This window comes from Sebastes fasciatus, chromosome 23 (assembly GCF_043250625.1).
Source record: "Sebastes fasciatus isolate fSebFas1 chromosome 23, fSebFas1.pri, whole genome shotgun sequence".
Classification (NCBI taxonomy): Eukaryota; Metazoa; Chordata; class Actinopteri; order Perciformes; family Sebastidae; genus Sebastes; species Sebastes fasciatus.
This window is the reverse complement of record NC_133817.1, coordinates 4,907,330-4,928,732: the sequence shown is the minus strand read 5'-3', so window position 1 is coordinate 4,928,732 and position 21,403 is coordinate 4,907,330. Positions and strand designations below refer to the sequence as shown.

At 40.8% G+C, this 21,403-nt stretch overlaps 3 protein-coding genes across 11 annotated transcripts in view; 2 read left to right on the top strand and 1 right to left on the bottom strand.

Annotated features, from left to right (window-relative positions):
• hcfc2 (host cell factor C2) overlaps positions 1-7,588 on the top strand; it is an 8,106-nt gene extending 518 nt beyond the window's left edge. The window contains exons 2-17 of one of the 5 annotated variants that reach the window (XM_074625287.1): positions 1,409-1,557; positions 1,649-1,809; positions 2,535-2,737; positions 2,925-3,009; positions 3,125-3,228; positions 3,381-3,611; positions 3,866-4,018; positions 4,241-4,305; positions 4,512-4,635; positions 4,826-4,882; positions 4,981-5,036; positions 5,404-5,538; positions 5,695-5,880; positions 6,511-6,808; positions 6,913-6,988; positions 7,078-7,588. In XM_074625287.1, coding sequence (XP_074481388.1) covers positions 1,409-1,557; positions 1,649-1,809; positions 2,535-2,737; positions 2,925-3,009; positions 3,125-3,228; positions 3,381-3,611; positions 3,866-4,018; positions 4,241-4,305; positions 4,512-4,635; positions 4,826-4,882; positions 4,981-5,036; positions 5,404-5,538; positions 5,695-5,880; positions 6,511-6,808; positions 6,913-6,988; positions 7,078-7,087 — 2,093 coding nt within the window. In that variant the 3' untranslated portion in view covers positions 7,088-7,588. Of the gene's footprint in view, positions 1-1,408; positions 1,558-1,648; positions 1,810-2,534; positions 2,738-2,924; positions 3,010-3,124; positions 3,229-3,380; positions 3,612-3,865; positions 4,061-4,240; positions 4,306-4,511; positions 4,636-4,825; positions 4,883-4,980; positions 5,037-5,400; positions 5,539-5,694; positions 5,881-6,510; positions 6,809-6,912; positions 6,989-7,077 lie in introns of all 5 variants that reach the window. The other 4 variants (XM_074625286.1, XM_074625285.1, XM_074625284.1 and 1 more) reach the window with 4 other exon arrangements.
• A 1,220-nt stretch (positions 7,589-8,808) lies between these two features.
• Positions 8,809-19,959, top strand: cep83 (centrosomal protein 83). 5 transcript variants are annotated; one of them, XM_074625292.1, is made up of 16 exons: positions 8,809-8,935; positions 10,808-11,023; positions 11,606-11,756; positions 11,830-11,922; positions 12,797-12,928; positions 13,864-14,115; positions 14,261-14,392; positions 14,754-14,868; positions 15,259-15,403; positions 15,644-15,793; positions 16,286-16,361; positions 16,465-16,619; positions 17,505-17,634; positions 17,938-18,041; positions 18,485-18,680; positions 19,294-19,959. In XM_074625292.1, exons 2-16 carry the CDS (start codon positions 10,821-10,823, stop codon positions 19,429-19,431), a joined length of 2,172 nt encoding a protein of 723 aa, XP_074481393.1. In that variant the 5' UTR covers positions 8,809-8,935; positions 10,808-10,820; the 3' UTR covers positions 19,432-19,959. The 5 variants fall into 5 exon arrangements, with proteins under 5 accessions (XP_074481393.1, XP_074481389.1, XP_074481390.1 ...); XM_074625288.1 differs by having other exon boundaries at positions 16,462-16,619; XM_074625289.1 differs by lacking the exon at positions 8,809-8,935 and adding an exon at positions 9,079-9,222 and having other exon boundaries at positions 16,462-16,619.
• The window catches only part of plxnc1 (plexin C1), a 34,125-nt gene continuing 31,449 nt past the window's right edge, over positions 18,728-21,403 (bottom strand). The window contains exon 31 of the mRNA XM_074625281.1: positions 18,728-20,773. Within this exon, the coding sequence (XP_074481382.1) occupies positions 20,669-20,773 (105 nt within the window). The 3' untranslated portion in view covers positions 18,728-20,668. The remainder of the gene's footprint in view (positions 20,774-21,403) is intronic.

Sequence of the window (21,403 nt, the reverse complement as noted above, 5' to 3'; positions counted from 1 at the left end):
TTATCTAACTGATACAACTGAGTGATAAGATAAGATAAGGACATTCTTGTGCCAGAGATTGCTCAAAAATACAACAAAAATACAACAAAATTACAACAAAATTACAACAAAAATACAACAAAATTACAACAAAAATACAACAAAACAAAATTACAACAAAAATACAACAAAATTACAACAAAAATACAACAAAACAAAATTACAACAAAAATACAACAAAATTACAACAAAAATACAACAAAACAAAATTACAACAAAAATACAACAAAACAAAATTACAACAAAACAAAATTACAACAAAAATACAACAAAATTACAACAAAAATACAACAAAACAAAATTACAACAAAAATACAACAAAATTACAACAAAAATACAACAAAACAAAATTACAACAAAAATACAACAAAATTACAACAAAAATACAACAAAACAAAATTACAACAAAAATACAACAAAACAAAATTACAACAAAACAAAATTACAACAAAAATACAACAAAATTACAACAAAACAAAATTACAACAAAAATACAACAAAACAAAATTACAACAAAATTACAACAAAAATACAACAAAACAAAATTACAACAAAAATACAACAAAATTACAACAAAAATACAACAAAACAAAATTACAACAAAATTACAACAAAAATACAACAAAATTACAACAAAAATACAACAAAAATACAACAAAATTACAACAAAAATACAACAAAATTACAACAAAAATACAACAAAACAAAATTACAACAAAAATACAACAAAATTACAACAAAAATACAACAAAATTACAACAAGCTCAAGTGTATAAGATACTAGTGTATAAAATAAATATTAGTGCCTAATAGAATAACAATTAAGTAAGATACATTTAGTAAAATTAGTAAATAAGATGAGATAAGTAAAATAAAAAAAGGTAAAGTAAGCTTACAAACAGAAAAATGTTAGATGTTAGATGTCATTTGTTTGGTCAGTGTAGCTTTAAGTGAAAGAAATGTAATGAAAAAGTGTGACAAAACAACACAGCTGAAGGTATCTTTAAACATAACTTTACTATGTAGTTGTTGTAGTGTTAGCAGAGCTTGAGTATGTATGTTTGTATACAGGTATGAGTGTGCTGACACGTTTCACTGAGTGAGCACAGTATGAGTGTGAAGTTTATTCTTGTTGAGATACTGTATAAATGATATGTTGTGGAGGGCATTGTGCAATTAACTGCTTTTTGAATTAAAAGTCCTGTTCAGATGGTGAGGTTGTGTTTTAGGTAATATATAACTTGCTACTGTAAACATAGCTCTGTCTGTAAGAGTTGTTTCCAAACAGAGTGTATAAAATGTCTAAAAGGCAGCATTCACTAGGATGTTTTGTACGATTCAATGTCTGAAATCTGCCCTTTTCTTCCAGTCTCAAAGCAGTGGTTTCTGCCTGCGGTGAGGGGTGACATCCCACCCGGCTGTGCTGCCCATGGCTTCGTCTGTGAAGGCACCAGAATACTGGTCTTTGGCGGCATGGTTGAGTTCGGGAAATACACTAACAGCCTCTATGAACTTCAGGTAATGCTGTCACAGTGATTGGGATTTGTAACCTTGCTGCTGTAGTGAAGTGAAATTTTCAAATCTTGACTTTGGTCCCTGTGTGGCTCAGGCTAGTCGCTGGCTGTGGAAGAAGCTGAAGCCCAGAGCGCCCAGGAACGGCTTGCCTCCCTGCCCTCGGATTGGACACAGCTTCACTCTTGTGGGTAACAAGTGTTACCTGTTTGGAGGGCTTGCCAATGATAGTGAAGACCCCAACGGCAATGTACCAAGGTACTGTGCAAATACCAGTGGTGGAAGAAGTATTCAGATTTTTTACTTAAAGGACAGCATGTAGCGTTTAGGGCCATCTATTGACAGAAATGGAAAATAAGAATAATAAGTATGTTTTTCACACATGAAACATTACATTTGATGAAGAGTTTGTTTAAACTGGGTTTTTCAGAAATGCATACAAACAGGGCAGATTGGTTATTAGTGGATATGGAGTGGGGGAAGTTGTGGGGACTTCTTACTGACATTTTATTTAACAAGCCCTTTAGCAAAGGCCGCAACTAACGATTATTGTCATTGTTGATTAATCTGCAGATTTCCTTTTTGATAATTTTGTTTATGAAACATCAAAAAATAACGTAACCCAAAGATATTCAGTTCACGATGATATATACAAAGAAAAGCAGCAAATCATCTCCTGTAAGAAGCTCGAACCAGAGAATGTTGAGCATTTTTCTTGCAAAATGACTGAAACAATTAAACTATTATCAAAATAGTTGCTGATTATTTTCCTTTTGATCGATTCATCTTTTCAGCTCTAGTTTAAAGTATAGCTTTTAGATTAGTGTTGAATGCTGAATTGATCATGTTGCTCTTACCGTGAATCCACAATTCTATTCAATGAAACCTTACAGCTAACCAGCGTGGAGACGATACAGTTTGATATATAACCTCTGTAACTGAGAGATAGTTGCATAAACGAGTTTGACTTTTTCCCATTTTAGATACATGGGTGACTTCTATGAGCTGGAGCTGCCGTCGTTATCGGGGGCAAGAGGCTGGAGCATCCCAGAGACGAAGGGTGGAGGTCCCTCAGCACGGGAGTCCCACACCTCGGTTGCTTACACTGGCCTCGGATCCCCGAAGCTCTACATCTATGGAGGGATGCAAGGATGCCGGTTAGACGACATCTGGCAGCTTGACCTCGGTAGGACGTTTTTTTTTTTGTTGATAGATAATATCGACTATCTTGCAAGTTTCAGAAAGGAAAATTGAAACAGTTTGCATCCTTTAGTTGCTACAGTACCTTCAATCCAGTGGAAAGACTGTACTGTGCTTATTTGCGTGTAATGAGAAACAACTCTTTGTAATATTGAAACTTTTATTTTCTTCAGACACAATGGTTTGGTCGATGCCTGAAACCAGAGGTTCCCCGCCACTTCCCAGAAGCCTTCACTCTGCCAATGTCATTGGAAACAAGTAAGGGATCCGTCATTATCAGTGTTATATCTCTGTTAAAGCAGATGTCCAGTTAGTATGTGTCACCTGACCCGGCTAGCCTTTGACCAACTCCTGAGTGTCCCTCTGTTTGCAGGATGTATGTTTTTGGTGGCTGGGTTCCTGTACCAGAGTCAGACGAGGACAATGCTTCAGGAACTGAATGGATCTGCAGCGACTCGTTAAGTGTACTCAACTTAGGTCAGTACATATCTCTGAAAATATCCCACACTCCTATCAGAGTTTTCACACAGGGTGAAGGAGCCCTGGAGGGCATCTTTATTGGTTCAGTTCTTATTCAGCCTCGTTCAGAGGCCAGCAAGTTCACTGCTGCCCTGTTTTTTCTGTCACAGACACTATGATCTGGCAGAACCTGGGCCCAGAGCAGCAAGACGACATCGAGTCCCAGCTGCAGAGCCAGGGACCCCAGAGTGACGATCCGTACGCCTGTAGGCCCAGAGCCAGGGCCGGCCACTCTGCTGCCACCGTCGGGTCCAGGCTTTACATTTGGAGCGGTCGTGACGGATACCGCAAGAGCTGGAACTACCAGGTCTGCTGCAAAGACCTCTGGTTCCTGGAGACGGGTGAGAACTGAGAACGACCCAAATTCACGAATATGTAGGTTATTACTACTGCAGTAGTACTGGAGACTGGAGACACATGTGGAGATGCATTCTAATGGTGTGAACCAACGTACTTAGAGCTTTCCGCTTGTGATCGTATCACCCAAAGCCACCTGAACAGGGTGCTTTGAAGCAAGCGACTACGCAACTTATGCTAAAAAAACGATCTAAAAGCAAATACTGTTCTTTAATATATTCTATTATTCTGTCCTCAGATCGACCCGCCGCCCCAGAGGCAGTGTTACTCATCAAATCCACAGTCAGCATGCTTCACGTGGCATGGCGCCCCCTGGCGGCAGCCGACTGCTACATCCTTCAGATCCAGCCTGCACCTCCACCAGCAAAACCAGTCGATCAAACTGGAACAGGTGGGCCGGTGAGGGAGGGTACAGACTCTGCAGGTATGGAGGGTGAACATATTCAGCTATCAGCTCAGTGAGGAGAGTCGAGGCTCAGGAGGACACGACGAAATAACATGGAATTGAAAAATACATAAACAAAAAAAGAGACAAGAGTCTGTAGCGTGTTTATCAGGATGAGGAACTTGCTATGGACATTTTTGGCACTACATTGAAACTCTCCTTTCTCAGGTGTCCAGTCTCTTCAACCTCAGACTGGAGGGACCACTAATGAAGCAGCAAAAGCATCAGCTCAGGTAGACGAGACTTACTTAACATGCTTAAATCTGTAAATAATGATAAGATTTCTAGTTTTATATGATGTATCTTCACTCTAGTTTTAAAACTGAGCCAGCTACAACCTTCGAAAGATCGATTGCGTTAAAGACCTGACCTATTAATGCAGTGCTTCCTATTTAAACATTAAAAAGTCTTGTGTTTTAATCTTCTCCCTGAATTTCAGAATGCGTCAGCAGCACAGAAGGAAACGATGGCAGATTCGTCCAACGGCTCAGCAGAGGCCAAAGCACAAGGAGGAACGAGTGCAGGGAAGGAGACACAGAAGGTCTCTGACACAAAAGGCTGCGGTAAGTCTTCATGTCAAGTGATTAAATGCTGCATGAATTTTTGAGCTTCCAAAAATGTAATTGTTAGGGACAATAAAAGAGGCAGTAGGCAGGGAAACAACACCCTGCCCTCGTTAAATAAGATCTGTCTTCTCACTCTCAGCTTTGATGCACTGACCTTTCGCGCTCTCTATGTGTGTTTTGTTTGTAGTTGCTGGACAGGTGACATCATCAACAGAGGTCAGCAGCTCAGCTCAGCACCAGCCAGGTAACGATAATGCTCAAGCCCCAAATGTCAGAGATAAACCAGACTGCAGCACGTCGTCAAGTGAAATTCACTCTGGGCTTTCCTTTGCTTTTTTACAGAGAATCAACCTGTTTCAGCTGACAAGACAACAGATTTCTACGCTCATACACATCAGGTGAGATCAGAGCTGGGTGATATGGCTTATAAATAATATCTCTATATCTATAGGCTATGTTGAATATACGATATACATGTATATCTTGATATTTTTTTTACATTTTCTCCAAAATAACTGTTTGATTTAAACCAAGGAGAGTGTGTGTCTGTGAGGGAGAGAGCCGTGAGAGAAGCAAAAAAGCGAGTCTCATGTCTTATTTATACTTCGCAATATGGTTATTTACTACATCCCACGTAGAACAGGCCGCAATGCATCGAGTATATTATATATATCGCCCCCCCCTAGGTCAGATCCACTTCTGAACAGTAATTATTAGCTCTCACCTGGCTTGGTCTAAACTAAGACTATAATCTCTCACCAGCAGAATCCAGATGAAGCAGTTTGGTTTGATGTTGGTGTGTTCAAAACACTCTTCTCTGAGGTCAGCCACTACTTTCTACCTGCTGACGGTGACCAGGCGACTCCAGCCATCAGCAGCCGGCCGCCACACACTAAAGAGGTACAAACCTTCTGTACAGTTTCAATCATGAAAGACTGGTTTTACTGTTATTTAACACATAGCGGGTATCGATTGGGACCCCATGAAGATGCCACTCATCCCTTTTTTATCTCACCCACACATCCTCTGTCAATCCTTTGCTTTCCCATCATTCAGAGAAAGCTTCCAGGGCCTCAGGACTACCAGAGCAGAGAGAAGCAGGAGCTGGCTCCAGGTCAGACCTACAGGTTCAGAGTTGCAGGCATCAACTGTTTGGGCCAGGGGGTCTTCAGCCCAGTCAGCGAGTTCAAGACCTGCAAGCCTGGTTTCCCCGGGGCGCCCTCTGCTGTCAAAATTTCCAAGGTGATATATCAACAATATTCAGACTGAAAAACTTGATAAATTAAGAAAGACTTGCTGCATTCTTCACATTTCCTCTAATACTCATTGGTGGCAGAGCTCCGTCTACAGATTTCTGTCAAAAGTGGATTATTTGTTTCGTCATAGTCCGTTTATTATTACCGCTAATGCAACAAAAAGATTTTACGGGCGGAACCAAACCAGAAGTGCCGATCACCGGGACGAGGAAAAAACAGCCCGGAGCCCAACTCCTTATCCCTGCTGCTTTCAGGCTTTAGACACAAAACACACAAAGGGAGACTCGTGGGTACCCATAGAACCCATTTTCATTCACATATCTGGAGGTCAGAGGTCAAGGGACCGCTTTGAAAATGGCCATGACAGTTTTTCCTCACCAAAATTTAGCAGAAGTTTGGAGAGTTATTTAGCCGAGACAAGCTAGTATGACATGGTTAGGTTTTTTCTAGTTTCATATGATATCAGTATCTTCTCTCTAGCTTTAAAACTGAGCCCGGTACAACCTCTGGAATATCGATTGCGTTAATGCGTTAAAGAAATTAGTGGCATTAAAACAAATTTGCGTTATCTCGTTATTATGGTTTATTATCACCCATGAATACTTTTTCTGCACAGGCCAACGATTCGGTCCACATCACCTGGGAGGCTCCCCCCTCTCCATCGGGCAAGATCCTGGAGTATTCCATGTACATGGCAGTAAAGAAGAGCCGCTCCAGCAGCTCGGAGCGTCCGGGTCAGATGGCCTTCATCAGGATCTACCGCGGCACCAAGACGTCCTGCTCGGTCAGCTCCACACACCTGGATAACGCCCAAATCGACTACTCCGCTTCCAACCGGCCAGCTGTCGTCTTCCGCATAGCTGCTAAGAACGAGCAGGGCTACGGCCCGGCGACGCAGATCCGCTGGATTCAAGGTGGAGGAACTAGAATGTTGTCATTTTCTGCTAATTTTTCACATTAAATTATTATTTAATTTGTTTTTATGCCAACTTGATTCAACTTGTTTCTGTCCTTTTAGATCCTTTTACTAAATTGCGAGCGTCTGCATCCAAAGCCGACAGCAATGCTGCAGCTGACCAGGACGCTGCTGACAGGTAACCAGAGTGACCATTCATGTTCATTTTCACTTTTCTGGTTTGGAATTTTTCATGACTCGTCTCTTGCTTTTCCTTTTTTCTTGCAGCTCCAGCTGAAAATGTTCGGACCAACGACACCGTGTTTTTGGAAGAAACATTACGTGCACTCAGGAAGTTGGCAACGTACGGCGCTCAGATTTTTGTATATCTCAAAGATAGTTTTGTTAATTTATTTTTTTTAACGTATTTAATTATTCCCTTGTAAATAGTTTTTCATAGGAAGTTTGACCACTTGGCTATTTTAGTTAAACAATTGTTTTGTTACGTAATATGTAGATCAAACTACAAGTATGAGTTCAGATGTAAAAGATTGGAGGTGCCTTAGAGCTAACAGCATCAGTCACTGATGTCATGCCGTTGAATGAAAGAAAATCTTTTTTTTTTTAGTTTGGACCACTTTTACAATCCAATATGAAATACCAGTTGTATTATTGTTTTATAATCATATCGTTTACTATGATTTAGCTTTGTTTTAAGAACTTTGTTAATGTGTTTTGTCAATGTATACAGCCATATGTTACTACGAACTTTCACTTACCATTACATCTCTGCATCACATTTGTTGGTTTATGATTTCTTTTATTATCATTTCCACCAGATTATTCACATTGTTTACTATTTACTAAATCACAAAATTGACGCTGACTACAATCAAAGAGCAGAGCACTACTAAAAGAAAAACACCACAGATATTACGAGAAGAGATCTGCATGCTTACACTGTTATTTCCTCTGGTTTGACCAGCTCACCATTTAGTGGGCAAGAAGTATTATTATTATTATTATTATAATCTTCCCTATCCTCCTCCATCATGTCTGGACTCTGGGTTATTACAGGCCCTTTTTAACCGGTGTAGTGAAGAAACATATGGAGAGATTGTTATCCCGGTTGAAGAAGATTTGGTCAGGACATGCACATACGAGTATTGTTTAGCTTTAACATTCTGAATTTGATCGGAACTGCAGACTCATTATTTCCCTTGAAGATGAATGGAGATGAGGGTAGACTTTTATCGATCCCTGTGTCGAGTCTTTATTGTCCCCGAAAGGAAAAATCACTCATGTACTAGCCACAGATTATCAATTTAGATGCAGTGTGTGTGTGTGTAATGCAGCTGAATTTGTTCCCATTGGGGACAAATAAAATTGTAAATGGGACCTGTGGAACAATATGGCTTGCAGACAGTTTTTTAAAGCAATAACCAAAGTGTTTAACTAAGAGTAGTGTTAGTGGATGAAAATCATTTCTGGCAGTGTTGCTGAGTCTATTGTATGTATGTATTTATGTATGTATGTATGTGTGTATGTGTATATATATATAGCAGAGTAATTATCATTGAGAAGTGCAAGAATGGCTGGTATCATCTGAGTATTTGCAGTATGTAATGTGCAGATTGGTCCCTGGAGCATTCCACATGTTTGCATCTGCTCAGCTGATTTCTGCATTTATGATGTGAGCAGGTGTGTTCGTTTTTGGGTGGATATAACATGACTTTTTCCACTTGTCCGAACACTGAAAACAATGTAAAAGATATGCTCACTTTGCTGTTTAATATTAGTAACCATTGGTTACTCTAATATGGTTAAATAAGTATGCAGGACTAGTATATATGCTGAGCATATTCAGTGTTGAGTATTGGAGGTTTAATCTTACATAGGTGATATATAATTTATGTAATTACTTATTATAGTATAAACTGTGTGGTAATATCACTGTGCACACAACAAAACATATATATTGCCAGTATGATTGAAATAACTTGATATTGTCAAAGTTGACTTTTTTAATGAGAGAAATGCATCTCAGGAAAAAATTCCCATGATGCAACAGTTTGTAGTTTTTACACATTAGCTAGCCAAACAAACACACAAACAACAGGAAATAAAGTCCCAAATTCAACAAGAGGTACGTGGCTTTTGACACCCAACTGCTCCAGTCTGTAAAGTAGATGATAGTTTTGTTTAATAACACACTTTGTGGTCGTAAGTCTTTATTTGAAACCCAAATATGCGCCGTTGAACAAGTTCCAAGCTCCTGTTTAGTGGTTTAGCTGTCATGTCTAGAAGGTAACCCATGAGTTGTGAAACTCTCGCGAGATTGTTAAGAATAGAGAGGTGGTAGTAGCAGTGAGTCTCGCGAGATGTTAGCCAGATTTCGGGTTGCCTTCTAGACAGGACCTGATTAGCTCACAGGTAGGTCAGCCGTTGCAGCGTTAAATCGCTCATAATTGTTTGAATTGTAGTTATATTTGCATTAACATCGAGAAAACATGTCCGAGTGGTGTTAAAGAGTGTTTATTTAAAGTTTGTTGCCCTGACTTTTTAAGGAAAATGCCCATAAACAGTGAGTGTCCGACAACGGAAGCACTAAATTAGTTAGCCGTTAGCTCAGCAGGCTAGTTAGCATGTTGATGATGTAGCGGGACATTTAAAAACAACGTCTCGGTGCTTTTGACCAGTTTGAGACGTCAGTTTACAGTTTTAACGCTTCAATTACATCTAAAGACGTTGTGATTGTGAGTACAACTGTTGTTCAAGAGTCTAGACTTTAGTGTTAGTCTCCGGTTTAACTTTAATTTAGAGTAACTATAACGGTTAGGTTACCTAGGTTACCTACCTACCTAGTTACCTAACTAGTTACCTAGGTTACCTACCTAGGTAGGTAACCTAGGTAACTTAAAGCATGTAAACCTGTTCCAGTAGAAACACAAAATACAAGTATGAACCTGAAAATGAGCACGATATGTTCCCTTTAAACAACCTCACCACCTGAAAGCAGTAATAATTTAATGACGTTCATTGCACAATAACCTTCACAACATATACTTTTATACAGCATCTTAACAAGAATAAACTTCACACCCAAAATGTACTGTGCTCACTTAGCACATTCATACCTGTATACAAACATCAGTCTCAAGCTCTGCTAACACTACAATAACTACATAGCAAAGTTGTTTTTAAAGGTCCCATATTATGCTCATTTCCAGGTTCATGATTGTATTTTGTGTTTCTACTAGAATATGTTTACATACTGTAATGATAAAAAAACACTTTATTTTCCCCATACTGTCTGCCTGAATATACCTGTATTTACCCTCTGTCTGAAACGCTCCGTTTTAGCACATTTCAATGGAATTGCGTTGCTAGGCAACAGTTTGGGTCCATGTTTACTTCCTGTCAGCTGATGTTATTTACATGCACTGCAACAGGAAATAAACTGGGACCCATTTAGAATGTTTAGGTTTAAAACTGTGTTATGATCTTTATATTGTATATTTGTCATAACACAAATGGATGGCTTATTTCAAACGCACAATTTCTGAATACGGGCTGTGTGTATTTCTCCGTATATTGAGTGTTTTGATAGTTTTACAGTATTTATAAAGCACTTAAACCTGCTTTATAATGTAAAAGACATGAAAATCTTAAGTGTTTTTTTTTTAAGTTGCAATCACAGACTGCGTATCCACAGCAGACCCAGCAGCCAGAGAGTGGAGCTAACTAATCACTTGAGATTGATTTTAGAGCCTTTGCCTTGACTGCTGAGTGGTTGTGATTTAACAAGTAGCTGGGGGACTCTTCTCAAAGCCACCATGGTAACTAACTGACAACAAACCCTGGACTAACGTTTGTCCTCTCAAAGCACCTCACTACAACTTAGAGAGAGAGTGCAGGCAGTTTTTGTCACTGTTAAGAAACAATACAGACACAGCAGTTCCTCTGCTTGGTTCACACAGCTCTTTCTTTATCCTCCTCCTGTTTCTGTGTCTTTTAGCTGCAGAGGTGAGATGACCTCCTCCTCCGGCCTCGGCCAGTCGGCACCTCTCCTCCCAAACCTGGAGCCTGGGATGGGGAAGTCTGCAGCCATGCTGGGGTTGTCTGCTGGGTTGGGGGGAGCAGAGATGGAGCTGCAGAAGAGGCTAATCGACGAGAGGATGAAGTGCGAAAACCACAGGACCAACTACCAGACACTAAAGGCTGAACACGCCAGGTAAAATCTGATTTAAGATCAACATATTTTTATCCTTTTGGCAGACTTTGTTTCATATTGGTCCTAAAGTCATTATATTCGACTCGTTCAAGTGATTTGGCTAAAGCTTGAAGTCCCGCATGCAAACACTAAATTTGGGGAAACTGCTTTTGGTGTCAAAAACTTGGAACAGTTTTCAAAACACATTAAAGTTATAATATATATATACATTTTAAATCCATGATTGCAAACTACTCCACTCTTGATTGTAACTGTTTTTAACATTGTTCTATGGTTGTCTGGCTGAATGCTTGTTGTTATTTGTTAATTATGTTCTTGTGTGTATTTATTCTGTTTTATTGTACTCTCGACATCATTGAACATGAGGGCATGTCCTCAATGATTCCTTGACATTTAAATAAATTGTATATGAATTATGAAGGAACACACTGAATCAAACTCGGGAGAAAGATATCATTGATATATGAACATTGTGTGGTTGCGGTAGTAGAGCAAACAGTGAAAAAAAGAAGAAACCATGTTGTTGTGGTGTATGTTGGTGCTGCACTGTGCTCATTCTCAGCCCCGGTATCTCTCTTGCAGCTTGCAGGATGAGTTCACCCGTTCGCAGGGTGAACTGAAGCGTCTGCTGAGCGACAGACAGGCTCAGCAGGAGAAAATGCAGCTGCTGTTGGCGGAGCTCCAAGGAGACCTGCTGGACAAAACCAGGGAGCTAGAGGAGCTGCGACTGCAGGTAAACCAAGCTCAAGAGAGAGAAAGTCTCACACAATGAAACTGTGTGAAACGTGTGTGTCTGTGTTGACCAGGTGATGACCCCTCAGCGGCTGGAGTTGCTCAGAGCTCAGGTGCAGCATGACATGGAGGCTCCGGTCAGAGAGAGGTTCAATAAACTGGAGGAGGTCAGTAATGTGTAACATACACAAGTGCATTTTCTTTGTATTAAGGTCAAGGTTTCTTTATTAATACCCGAGAGTAAAGTTGTCGTGCAGACAGGAGATACAGGAGATTCAGCATCCAGAGTTAAAACAAGACAAACACTCACAGCTCAAAGGACATCAAAACATGCATTAAAACAATCATCATCATAGTATTAAAATATTATACATTTTAAGAACAGATAAAAGAGCATGATTTAATTATCAGTGTGAAAACGGGACAGTTTTCTGAGACAAAACAAATGCTGATGTACCTTTTTACACACTGTTCTTCCCAAAGGTCAATTTAGAGTTGATGACTGTCCCAAGATAATTGTAACTTTCTACACAGTCAACAGCCTGGTCCTTAATGATTGTAGACTCATAGAATGAAGCCTGAGTTCTGAAGTCTATGATCATATCCTTTGTCTTGGATAGGTTTAGCTCCAACAGCAACTATTGACTGCTGTACCTACTGTATATGAGAGAGAACACTGGTGCCATAATGTAATGCAGCACTCTATGTATCTAATATGCTAAAATGCTAAAACAGAATGTCCATTCATGTTTACTGTTATGGATTATGTCATTTGTTTAAATTGTACATGGATAAACGGCTGCAAATGGCTTCTACTGAAGAAAGAAAATGCTGGTATTGTCTTTTAATACCTGCTATAAATTGGCGTCAGCAGCTGTGACTATTAAGTCTGTAGCAACGGTCAAGAGATGAACATTGATTTCCTTTTGAAAATCTGTGCTTTCAAGCTAATTTCCATTTTGTCCGCTTGATTGCTCCCACTCTCCTCTCACTGATTTCCTAATGTGTCTACTCGTGGTTCTTTTTTTTTTTTTTTTTTAGGAGACAGAGAAGTACAGATCTGAGTACAACAAGCTGCGGTACGAGTTCACCTTCCTCAAGTCCCAGTGTGACCACCAGAGAGAAGAACATGCTCATAAACTGGAGGAGAGGAGGATCCGCTACGAAGCCGAGGTAGGTTTGTTGTTTGGTTGGTCAGCATTTGGGTTGTTTATGCTTTTCAATTGAATTCTAGTTGTTGTATACTGTATATACTGTACTGTACTGGGTTGCACCAGCTATGCCTAAGTTCAAACGTAGCCTAGTTTGAACGTAATTTCTAACTTAAGTCGGAGTTTATGAGCTACTAACATCTTAATGCTTGCACCAGCTCAAATGTTACAACTTAAATCTTACACCTAGCCCCTAGTAGGTGTAAAGTCCTCCATAAAATAGCGGTAGGCATGGCGCATTGTTTTGAAAGGTGGGATAACTTTGTTGGATGAGGAGGAGTGAATTATACCAGCTGTTATACCGCCGTCTGCAACGCCCCCGTGATAGATTACACCCCTTGGCCATTCATGATGACTGATTTATACATCCCGCTTTCCACGAGCGGTTACAAGAGGATTACCAACCTGCTGGCAGCAGATTAGCAACATAACACAGACAGAAACGGGGCCCTCGGTCCTTCCATTAAAGCGTCTGGTGCCATTATTCTACTACAGGATAAAGTCAACGTGGTTGGTGATTCAATTCAAGTGCATAAATCTACTGTGTGTGTGTAAAGCAATAAGATAAGTTGCACTATCGTTATGTCAGCACTCTGTAAACATGCAAAATATAATGCATCAGGATTAGTTCTTTTCACTGATTGGCCATAGAATGTGAAATGTCATTTTCTGCAACAATATTATGGTCAGTGTGGACTTTCAGCCAGAGTAACTAAGCTGAACTATACGTGTCCGTGATGCCATAGACCCAGCTTTAGGATCAAACTAACTAGTTTCAATGTTTAGTTTAGTGTGGACTTTACTTAAGAGAGAACTTATGTACAGTTGGTGCAACAGGCTGCTGGTGTCTGATGATAAAAGTAGATCCTAATCAAAATGATCCCCTGCTGTTGTCAGATCTGTCGTCTGGAGAAGGACAGGGAGGACCTGTTTGCTCAGTACCAGGGTTCAGACCCGCTGCGTGATGGGAAACGAGTGGAGGCTCTGCTGAGGGAGAAAGCTCAGCTCCACCTGCGGCTGAAGGGCCTGGACGCAGAGGTGACCGAGCTTCGCGCCCAGAAAGATAACTCGGGCCAGCAGGCCGAGAGCGTCCAGCGCATCCAGATCAGACAGCTGACGGAGTCTCAGGCTGCAGTGAAGTTGCTGGAGGTGAGACAGTTTTTGTTATTTTTGCTGTAGAAATGACTAAACTTACCCATCTTGTATTATGATTCAGCTATAAATGTGACAGGGAAAATATATTCTTTTTTTTTTGCGATTGTTGGATCTGATTGGTCGTTGGTTGGTGTGACAGGCAGAGCGTCAGTCGTTGCGTCTGCAACTGGAGCGGATGGAGAGCGAGCTTCATCTGACACACGAGCAGAACAGCCAGCTCACTGGACGACTGCACAAAGCGGAGAGAGAGGTCAACTCTCTCACCTGCCAGGTACGCTGCTCTTCGACCTCTGACCTCTGAGATGTTTTAATTGACCATAATATCTCTGGGCTTCCATGCTATGTTCAGTGAAAGGGTTATGATGTGTCATGCTGGAAGAGTTTGTCAGTAATGAAGAACTATTTATCTTTTTTGTCTATCAAGGTTTTAGACGTATAGATACTTTAATAATCACTGCAGGAAGTTTCACTGTTACAGCAGCTTAGCAAAAAAGACAAAAGTATCATGCAATCAGTACAATAACTTAGCGATATACAAAAACATAGCAATATACAAAAATTAACCTACACGTGGTTTGAAGCTTTAAAAACGAGATTTGAGATGATCTAATTTGTGTTTTTCTGGTTCTCAGATTGAAAGCCTGAAGCATTCACATAAACTGGAGGTGGCGAGCGTCAAACTGGAGTGTGCCCGCTCTAAAGGGGAGTTGGAGAGGGAGAGAGACACACTGCAGGGGCTGACTGACGGTATGGATCACAAACACACATACACACACACACACACACACACTCCTCTCTCTAATCATTACATTCAAGCTGAATGAAATGATTGGACGGGTTTATTACACTCCTGCGACAGCCACAGATACCAATCTTTACCATCCCTGCCTTTAAAGAGCAGGCAAATGAGTATTAAAAACGTTTGAGTCCAGAATCGATGCACCATTTGATCGGCCCTTATAGAGACCATCGATCAAACTATTTAGAATGAATAACAGCCGATAATGATCGATGGCCGTTTTACCCTTAATATGTATTGTTTGTCTCAGACAGAATACTTAATTAATTTACAGTGTGTATCAACCTGTCTCTCCGTCACCCTCAGATTCTCATGGTAACTAACTTCATGTGTCTCAGGTCTGCAGGCAGATGTGGAGGTGTTGAAGGCTGCGGTGGAGCGACACAAGGAAGTTCTGATGGAGAAAGAGCGGGAGCTGGTGAGGAAGGTGCAGTCTGCCCGCGAGGAAGAGTTCCGCAAAACTGCAGCCTTGCACGAGGAAAAGTGAGAATCCCCTTTGTTTTATTTACTGTTAGTTACTGATATCAGTCACCTGGGGGCTGTCTTGCAGTTAGAAGAGTTTTGAATCCCCAGAAAATATGGGAAGATCAGTGGACAATTTAAATGCATTATTGGTACAAAATCAAAAAGATCATTTCTGTGCTACTCGTGTTTTTCCTTCTGTTATTGTCTTTTCTGCTAGTGTTCATTTTAGAGCATTTTCTAATAGTTTTCTGCTGTTAGGTTGGAGGTTGAGAACCATCTTGCTGCTCTGGAACAGCAGAGGGCGCTGCAGGACGCTGCAGATTTCGCCCAGAAGGAGGAATGGGAGGAGCGTCTTCGCAGCACCCAACAAGGAGAAGAGTCAGCCCGCAGGGAAATGCAAAACCTCAGGTCAGCTTTGTACTGAATGTTGAGTGTTACTAAATCTACACCGCTGCCTTCATCAGAGGAGAAAAAAGCAGGTTACAGCCAGTGTAGGTCAAGATGCTCTTTCTTCATGTAATTTATATTTAACATAAAACATATCTGTGCATGAAGAGGCCACAGAATATTTCCTGAAAGATGAAAGGAAAGTGGAGTTTGTGAGATTACTGCATCTAGCACCCATCGGAGTCTGTGGTTGGATGTGTTGCATAGTAGGAAAGTAGTTTCCTCTTTGACCCAGTTTCGGTCTCCAAACATGTGTTTTTAGTCTGCTGCTCAAAATAAATGGCGTCAAGGTGACTTGCCCAACCATTTAGTGTCATCAGAGCATACAAAAGGGAGAAATAATAACATGAACAAGAAAAAGAGCTTTCATTTGTGATGGCATGTCATCTAATCTTTATACTCTTTTAAGGAAATCTAGTGCTCTCATTAATGAAATTGTTTTGTGTCTCACAGAAGCAAACTACAGCAGCAGAGCTCACAGCTTGAGGAGCTCGAGAGACAGAAAGCAGAGATCGCTGACCTACAGCTGGTAAGTCAACATCAACTACATCAAAGTGTTATTTTGTCCTGCAGTCAGGGGGGGGGGGGTTTGTGTGGCTGAAATAAATGATTTTCGTTTGATCCAACAGCAGAACCAGGAACTGGGTGTCCAGCTGGGGACGCTGTCTCACTCTGAAAGTGACCTGATGGAGACGAACCAGCGACTGAGAGAAACACTGGACAGGGTCAGGGAGGATCTGAGGACGGCCCGAGCCCAGGCTGAGAGGAGCCAACACGAAGCGGAGAGGTACATCTGCTGCTCTATGTGTACTGCTGAGCCTCTGTCCGCCTCCCTTCTTTATTTTGGTCAGATAATTACCAGGGCTGTCAATCGATTAAAATATTTAATCACGATTATTTGCGTATTTTGCAGATTTGTCAAGTATATAATACTCTTATCAACATGGGACTGGACAAATATGCTGCTTTATGCAAATGTATGTATATATTTATTATTGGAAATCAATTAACAACATGGCAAACTGCAGCCCAACAGGCAACAACAGCTGTCAGTGTGTCAGTGTGCTGACTTGACTATGACTTGCCCCAAACTGCATGTGATTATCATAAAGTGGGCATGTCTGTAAAGGGGAGACTCGTGGGTACCCATAGAACCCTTCACAATCACATATCTGGAGGTCAGAGGTCAAGGGATCCCTTTGAAAATGATCATGACAGTTTTTCCTCGGCAAAATTTAGTGCAAGTTTGGAGCGTTATTTAACCTCCTTCACAACAAGCTAGTAAAACATGGTTGATTCCAATGGATTCATTAGGTTTTCTAGTTTCCGCTACAAACCTAAAAATGTGCAAGTTGCGTTATAGAAATTAGTGGCGTTAAAACAAATTTGTGTTATCACGTTAACTTTGACAGCCCTAATAGTTACTAACCTCAAATCATGCAAATAACATGATGTGAGATCCACCATCACCTGGTGATCGAGACATAAGACTATGAAATTAAGGACAACACGTTTTCTGTAAAGCCGGGTCTTTATTCACAGTTACAATCATTAAAAAGCAAAAGCAGCATGTGTGTACATTCAGTAGTAGCTAGTATCACTATTACACAACATGTATACCGCTATACCACCAACTCTCTTTCCTTCTCTCCGTGTGTTGTTCCTCCTCCAGGCTGGTGGAGGACCGTCGGGTCGAGTGGTTGGAGGAGAAACACAAGCTGCAGGAGCGAGACGCTGAGCTGCAGCAGAAATACTCCCAGGTCAAAGAGAAACTGCAGAGGGCAGCGGTGGCCCAGAAGAAGGTACTGCTGCTCCTTACAGTGTCTCTCAGCAAACACTTTGCAAAGAGGTTTGCTTATGCTACATGTTGTCTTGTAATGGGTTAGTACAATCTGCATCCTATCTGTTTAATGTCTGCATGAGATCACAAGAGGACTCTGTGAGCCAATCATATCTTGGTTTCCCTTTGCTTATTCACAAGTCATTTTTAGCATTGAAATGGTCTTAAGAGAGACTTGAATTTTTCTATCTGGAACCTGCAGATAACACGTGTGTGTGTGTGTGTGTGTGTGTGTGTGTGTGTGTGTGTGTGTGTGTGTGCACAGAGAAAAACGCTGACAGAGAACAAAGAGAAGAGGCTGCAGGATAAGATCCAGTTGCGAGAGGCCAAGATAGAAGAGCTGGAACTGGAAACTGCTGCAGCTAAGAAGTAAACTTCAAACCTCATTTTATGACTGAAATACTGAAACTGTTTTTAGCTCTTTTTCATAGACAGAGTGATGGATAGAGCAATAGTGATAGAGATAGCAATATAGAGAGATAGATAAGGAGAGCTATATAGATAGAGAAATAGATGGATATAGAGATAACTATAGTTAGTGATGTAGATATATAGATAGCGATAGATGGAGCAATAGATAGATATAGCGATATAAATAGACAGAGATAGATATACTATAGCTATAGATAGAGCATTAGAGAGAGCAAGATAGAGATATAGTCCTGTGTGAACTATTCAACAAACTTAAATTGCTCACAAAGGAGATCTTTTGTCCTCTTTTTAACTATCCATACAAGATAAATGAACATTAGGAAACTCCAGTCACACGCCTGCTTGAAACACCCAATTTGAACTTTCTTTTCTCTGTCAAGACGTTCATCGTTCTCAGAGGAGCAAGCTCAACTCAACCGACGGTTGAAGGAGCTGCAGCAACGACACAACGAGTTTCGACGCCTCCTATTGGGTGGCCAGGGTCCCTACAGCGCCGGCCCCGCCTTCCTGACCTCCGCACCCGCACCCAACCCCTTCCTCCTCCTCGGGCCTGAGGGGCCGCTGGCCAACATACCAGTGAGTCTAACTCGCAGTGAACAGAACTTATTGCATCAGGCTGTAGATGGATCATAATGTTAGTTTAATGGAGACAAAAACAGGTAAACATCCATCATAGAAAAGGCACAGAGAGCAATTTCTACACCCACAGGAAATAGACCAGAATGCCATGTGGCAACAACAGAGGTTAGGCTGAGATTAGAAGAGATGAAATCTCCCTGTCTCTCTTCAAACGAAACCCACAGTGCAATAAGATCACACCTCCTCTCTGTAGGTGGTTCCTAAAAGGTCAAATCACTAACTGAAGCAGCAACATACAGGTTATGTAGACCATACAGAGCATCTGAAGTTACAAACCAACAAATATCAGTTTCAATCATATGCTAATTAAATTATACACACAAACAAACCCACATGGCAGAGGTTGACTGGTTAAACTCCCCACAGACACACCCTGTTGAAGCTGTTATCAAACACCATCTGTAGAACAGCGTCACCACAGTGAAACTAACAGGGGGATATCTATTTACTTAAGTGTGAAATATGGCATAACAAGACCACTATTGTGTTTGAGAGAGGGAAGCAAGCGTAACATTAGCTTGTTTATCCTTTTTTCCCCTCCGTGCTGCAGGAGGAGCAGCATCAGAGAGAGCTGTCTCTGCTCCGGCGGCGGCTCGAGGACCTGGAAAGCGTCCAGCAGCAGCAGCTGGAGGAACTGGGATCTCTAGTGCAGAGGGACCGGGACTCCGCCCACCAGCCTGACCTCTGACCCCTACTTCACATTGGACTTGCATTTGAAATACAAAGCGAGATGAGGCTTTTCACAGTTTGTACGTCCCACCCTCGCGTCTTAGTCCCTCCCACCTGAGATGCGAGTGGAGTCGGGGTAACAGGTATGTAACAAAATGAGACATTCGTGCTTTGGAGCTGTCAATTAAATGTGCCGAAAAGACTTCCGCAATGGATACAACTGACGCATTTTAGATGGATTTCCGGGTCACAGGCACGAGGGCGCACAGAAGAGCAACAGGTGTCCCGTTTGTCACATGGAGGACGCCTGTGGTGTTTTTAAAATAGCATTATTTATTGCCGTATTTACATATAAATGGCGCTATGGGAATGGATTTTACTAGCGTTTACATGCGTCTCTGATGTTGTAATTTGAAATGCTGTAGCACCTTTTTTAAAACTGACCATGACATCCTCAGGATTTGTTGTTTACACATGTTTGCTCTGAAGCCACTGTGGAAAAAATGTTTTTATACAGAGGAGTTGATAAAAAGAATTGCACAATGTTTATACAGACTGTTGTCATTTCTAATTTACTGTTTTTCCTGACATCTGTGGTTTTGACTTTATGATTCAAGCTTAAAGGTGCTAAATTCGTTGATATATATATATATAATATCCAGAGCATCAATACAGCAGCAAACAACTGTTTGCTATGTAAAGTAGGGATGTTAATAATTAACCGTTAACTGACATTAAGAGTTTCAACCGATTAACGCTATCGGTTTAACGGTTAAAGGAAATATTAAAAGTTAGTATTAGTTACGGTTGTCTGTTGTGCTCATACACTGCAGCTGGCGCAACGCGGCATGCAACGCACTTATCTTGTCGGTTAAAAAAAAAATCTAAATTAGCATCCCTTGTAAAGATATAGAGGAGTAATGTGGGCGTGCCCTACTGGCTAGCTCACGGCCGCTGCTCTGCACTACACTCACATAGCAGTTCCAGCTGATAACGTCATCTCGGAAGACTATTTTAATGCCAAAAAATTCCCAGAATTCAAGAGTTTCCAAAAGAGTTTTTGTCACAGCAGTGCCAAAAAAAGACCAGAGAAGGCATTTCAGCGTAAGCCACAAAACTCCCCTCTGAGTCATGAAATGACCAACACGGTTTGGCTGTACCTCATCTCCATCTCAGTAGCAGAGGGATGATCCACGCTTCCCGGTCCTCTCACTTTGTCATTCGTAGTTCATTCATATAAATGAAAAGATGGCGGCTCAGTTCCAGGAGCAGCTTTTTAGTCCATCAAACGACTTTTTAACGTGATGCAGTTGCTCCGTCAGCTCGGTGGGGGCTCCGTTTTGGTCCAGCTTCTCATTGATCTGGAGAAAAAGCATAAAGTACCCAAGAGAGGTATCGTAAGGCGTTTGAAATACATCTCACCCCACTGACCGAATTTTGACGAGATTATAGAGGTGGATTTTTAACATATTATATATATTATACATATTATATAATATATAACATATATATTAAATATAATATATATATTATATATATATATATATTATGTATAATATATATATTATGTTATATATATATTATATTCCTATATATTTATTTATATATTTCATTATATTATATTCATATATATTTATATATATAATATATACTATAAAGACATTGTATTGCTCATAAAAAGCTTTTGCAGTGATGAGTTTTGAAACAGGAAACGACAGTCTGATAAACGAAGCAGAGGGAAATCAGAAGGCTTCAAATCTCATTTCCTCTACACAAGGCGTCCCGTGACCGTCGGTTTCACAAGTGAAGTCACTGTTGCTCTCGTCTCCAATGCATCCCACAGATAAAAATGTGGGCTAAGACCAGTTGTGTATAAATACATTTCAAATAACTTGTGACCGTACCCTGCTTCTTTTGACACCACTTATTGTGATGCATACCATCCCATTTTATGTCATGACATGTCAGCCTAAATTCATTTTAGCATTATC

Excerpts from the sequence above, each read along its gene's own strand:
- cep83 (XM_074625288.1), top strand. The coding sequence starts at position 10,821 with ATGACCTCCTCCTCCGGCCTCGGCCAGTCGGCACCTCTCCTCCCAAAC. Across the intron at positions 12,929-13,863 it reads GGATCCGCTACGAAGCCGAG|ATCTGTCGTCTGGAGAAGGA; the intron begins GTAGGTTTGTTG and ends TGCTGTTGTCAG. Across the intron at positions 14,393-14,753 it reads TCAACTCTCTCACCTGCCAG|ATTGAAAGCCTGAAGCATTC; the intron begins GTACGCTGCTCT and ends TCTGGTTCTCAG.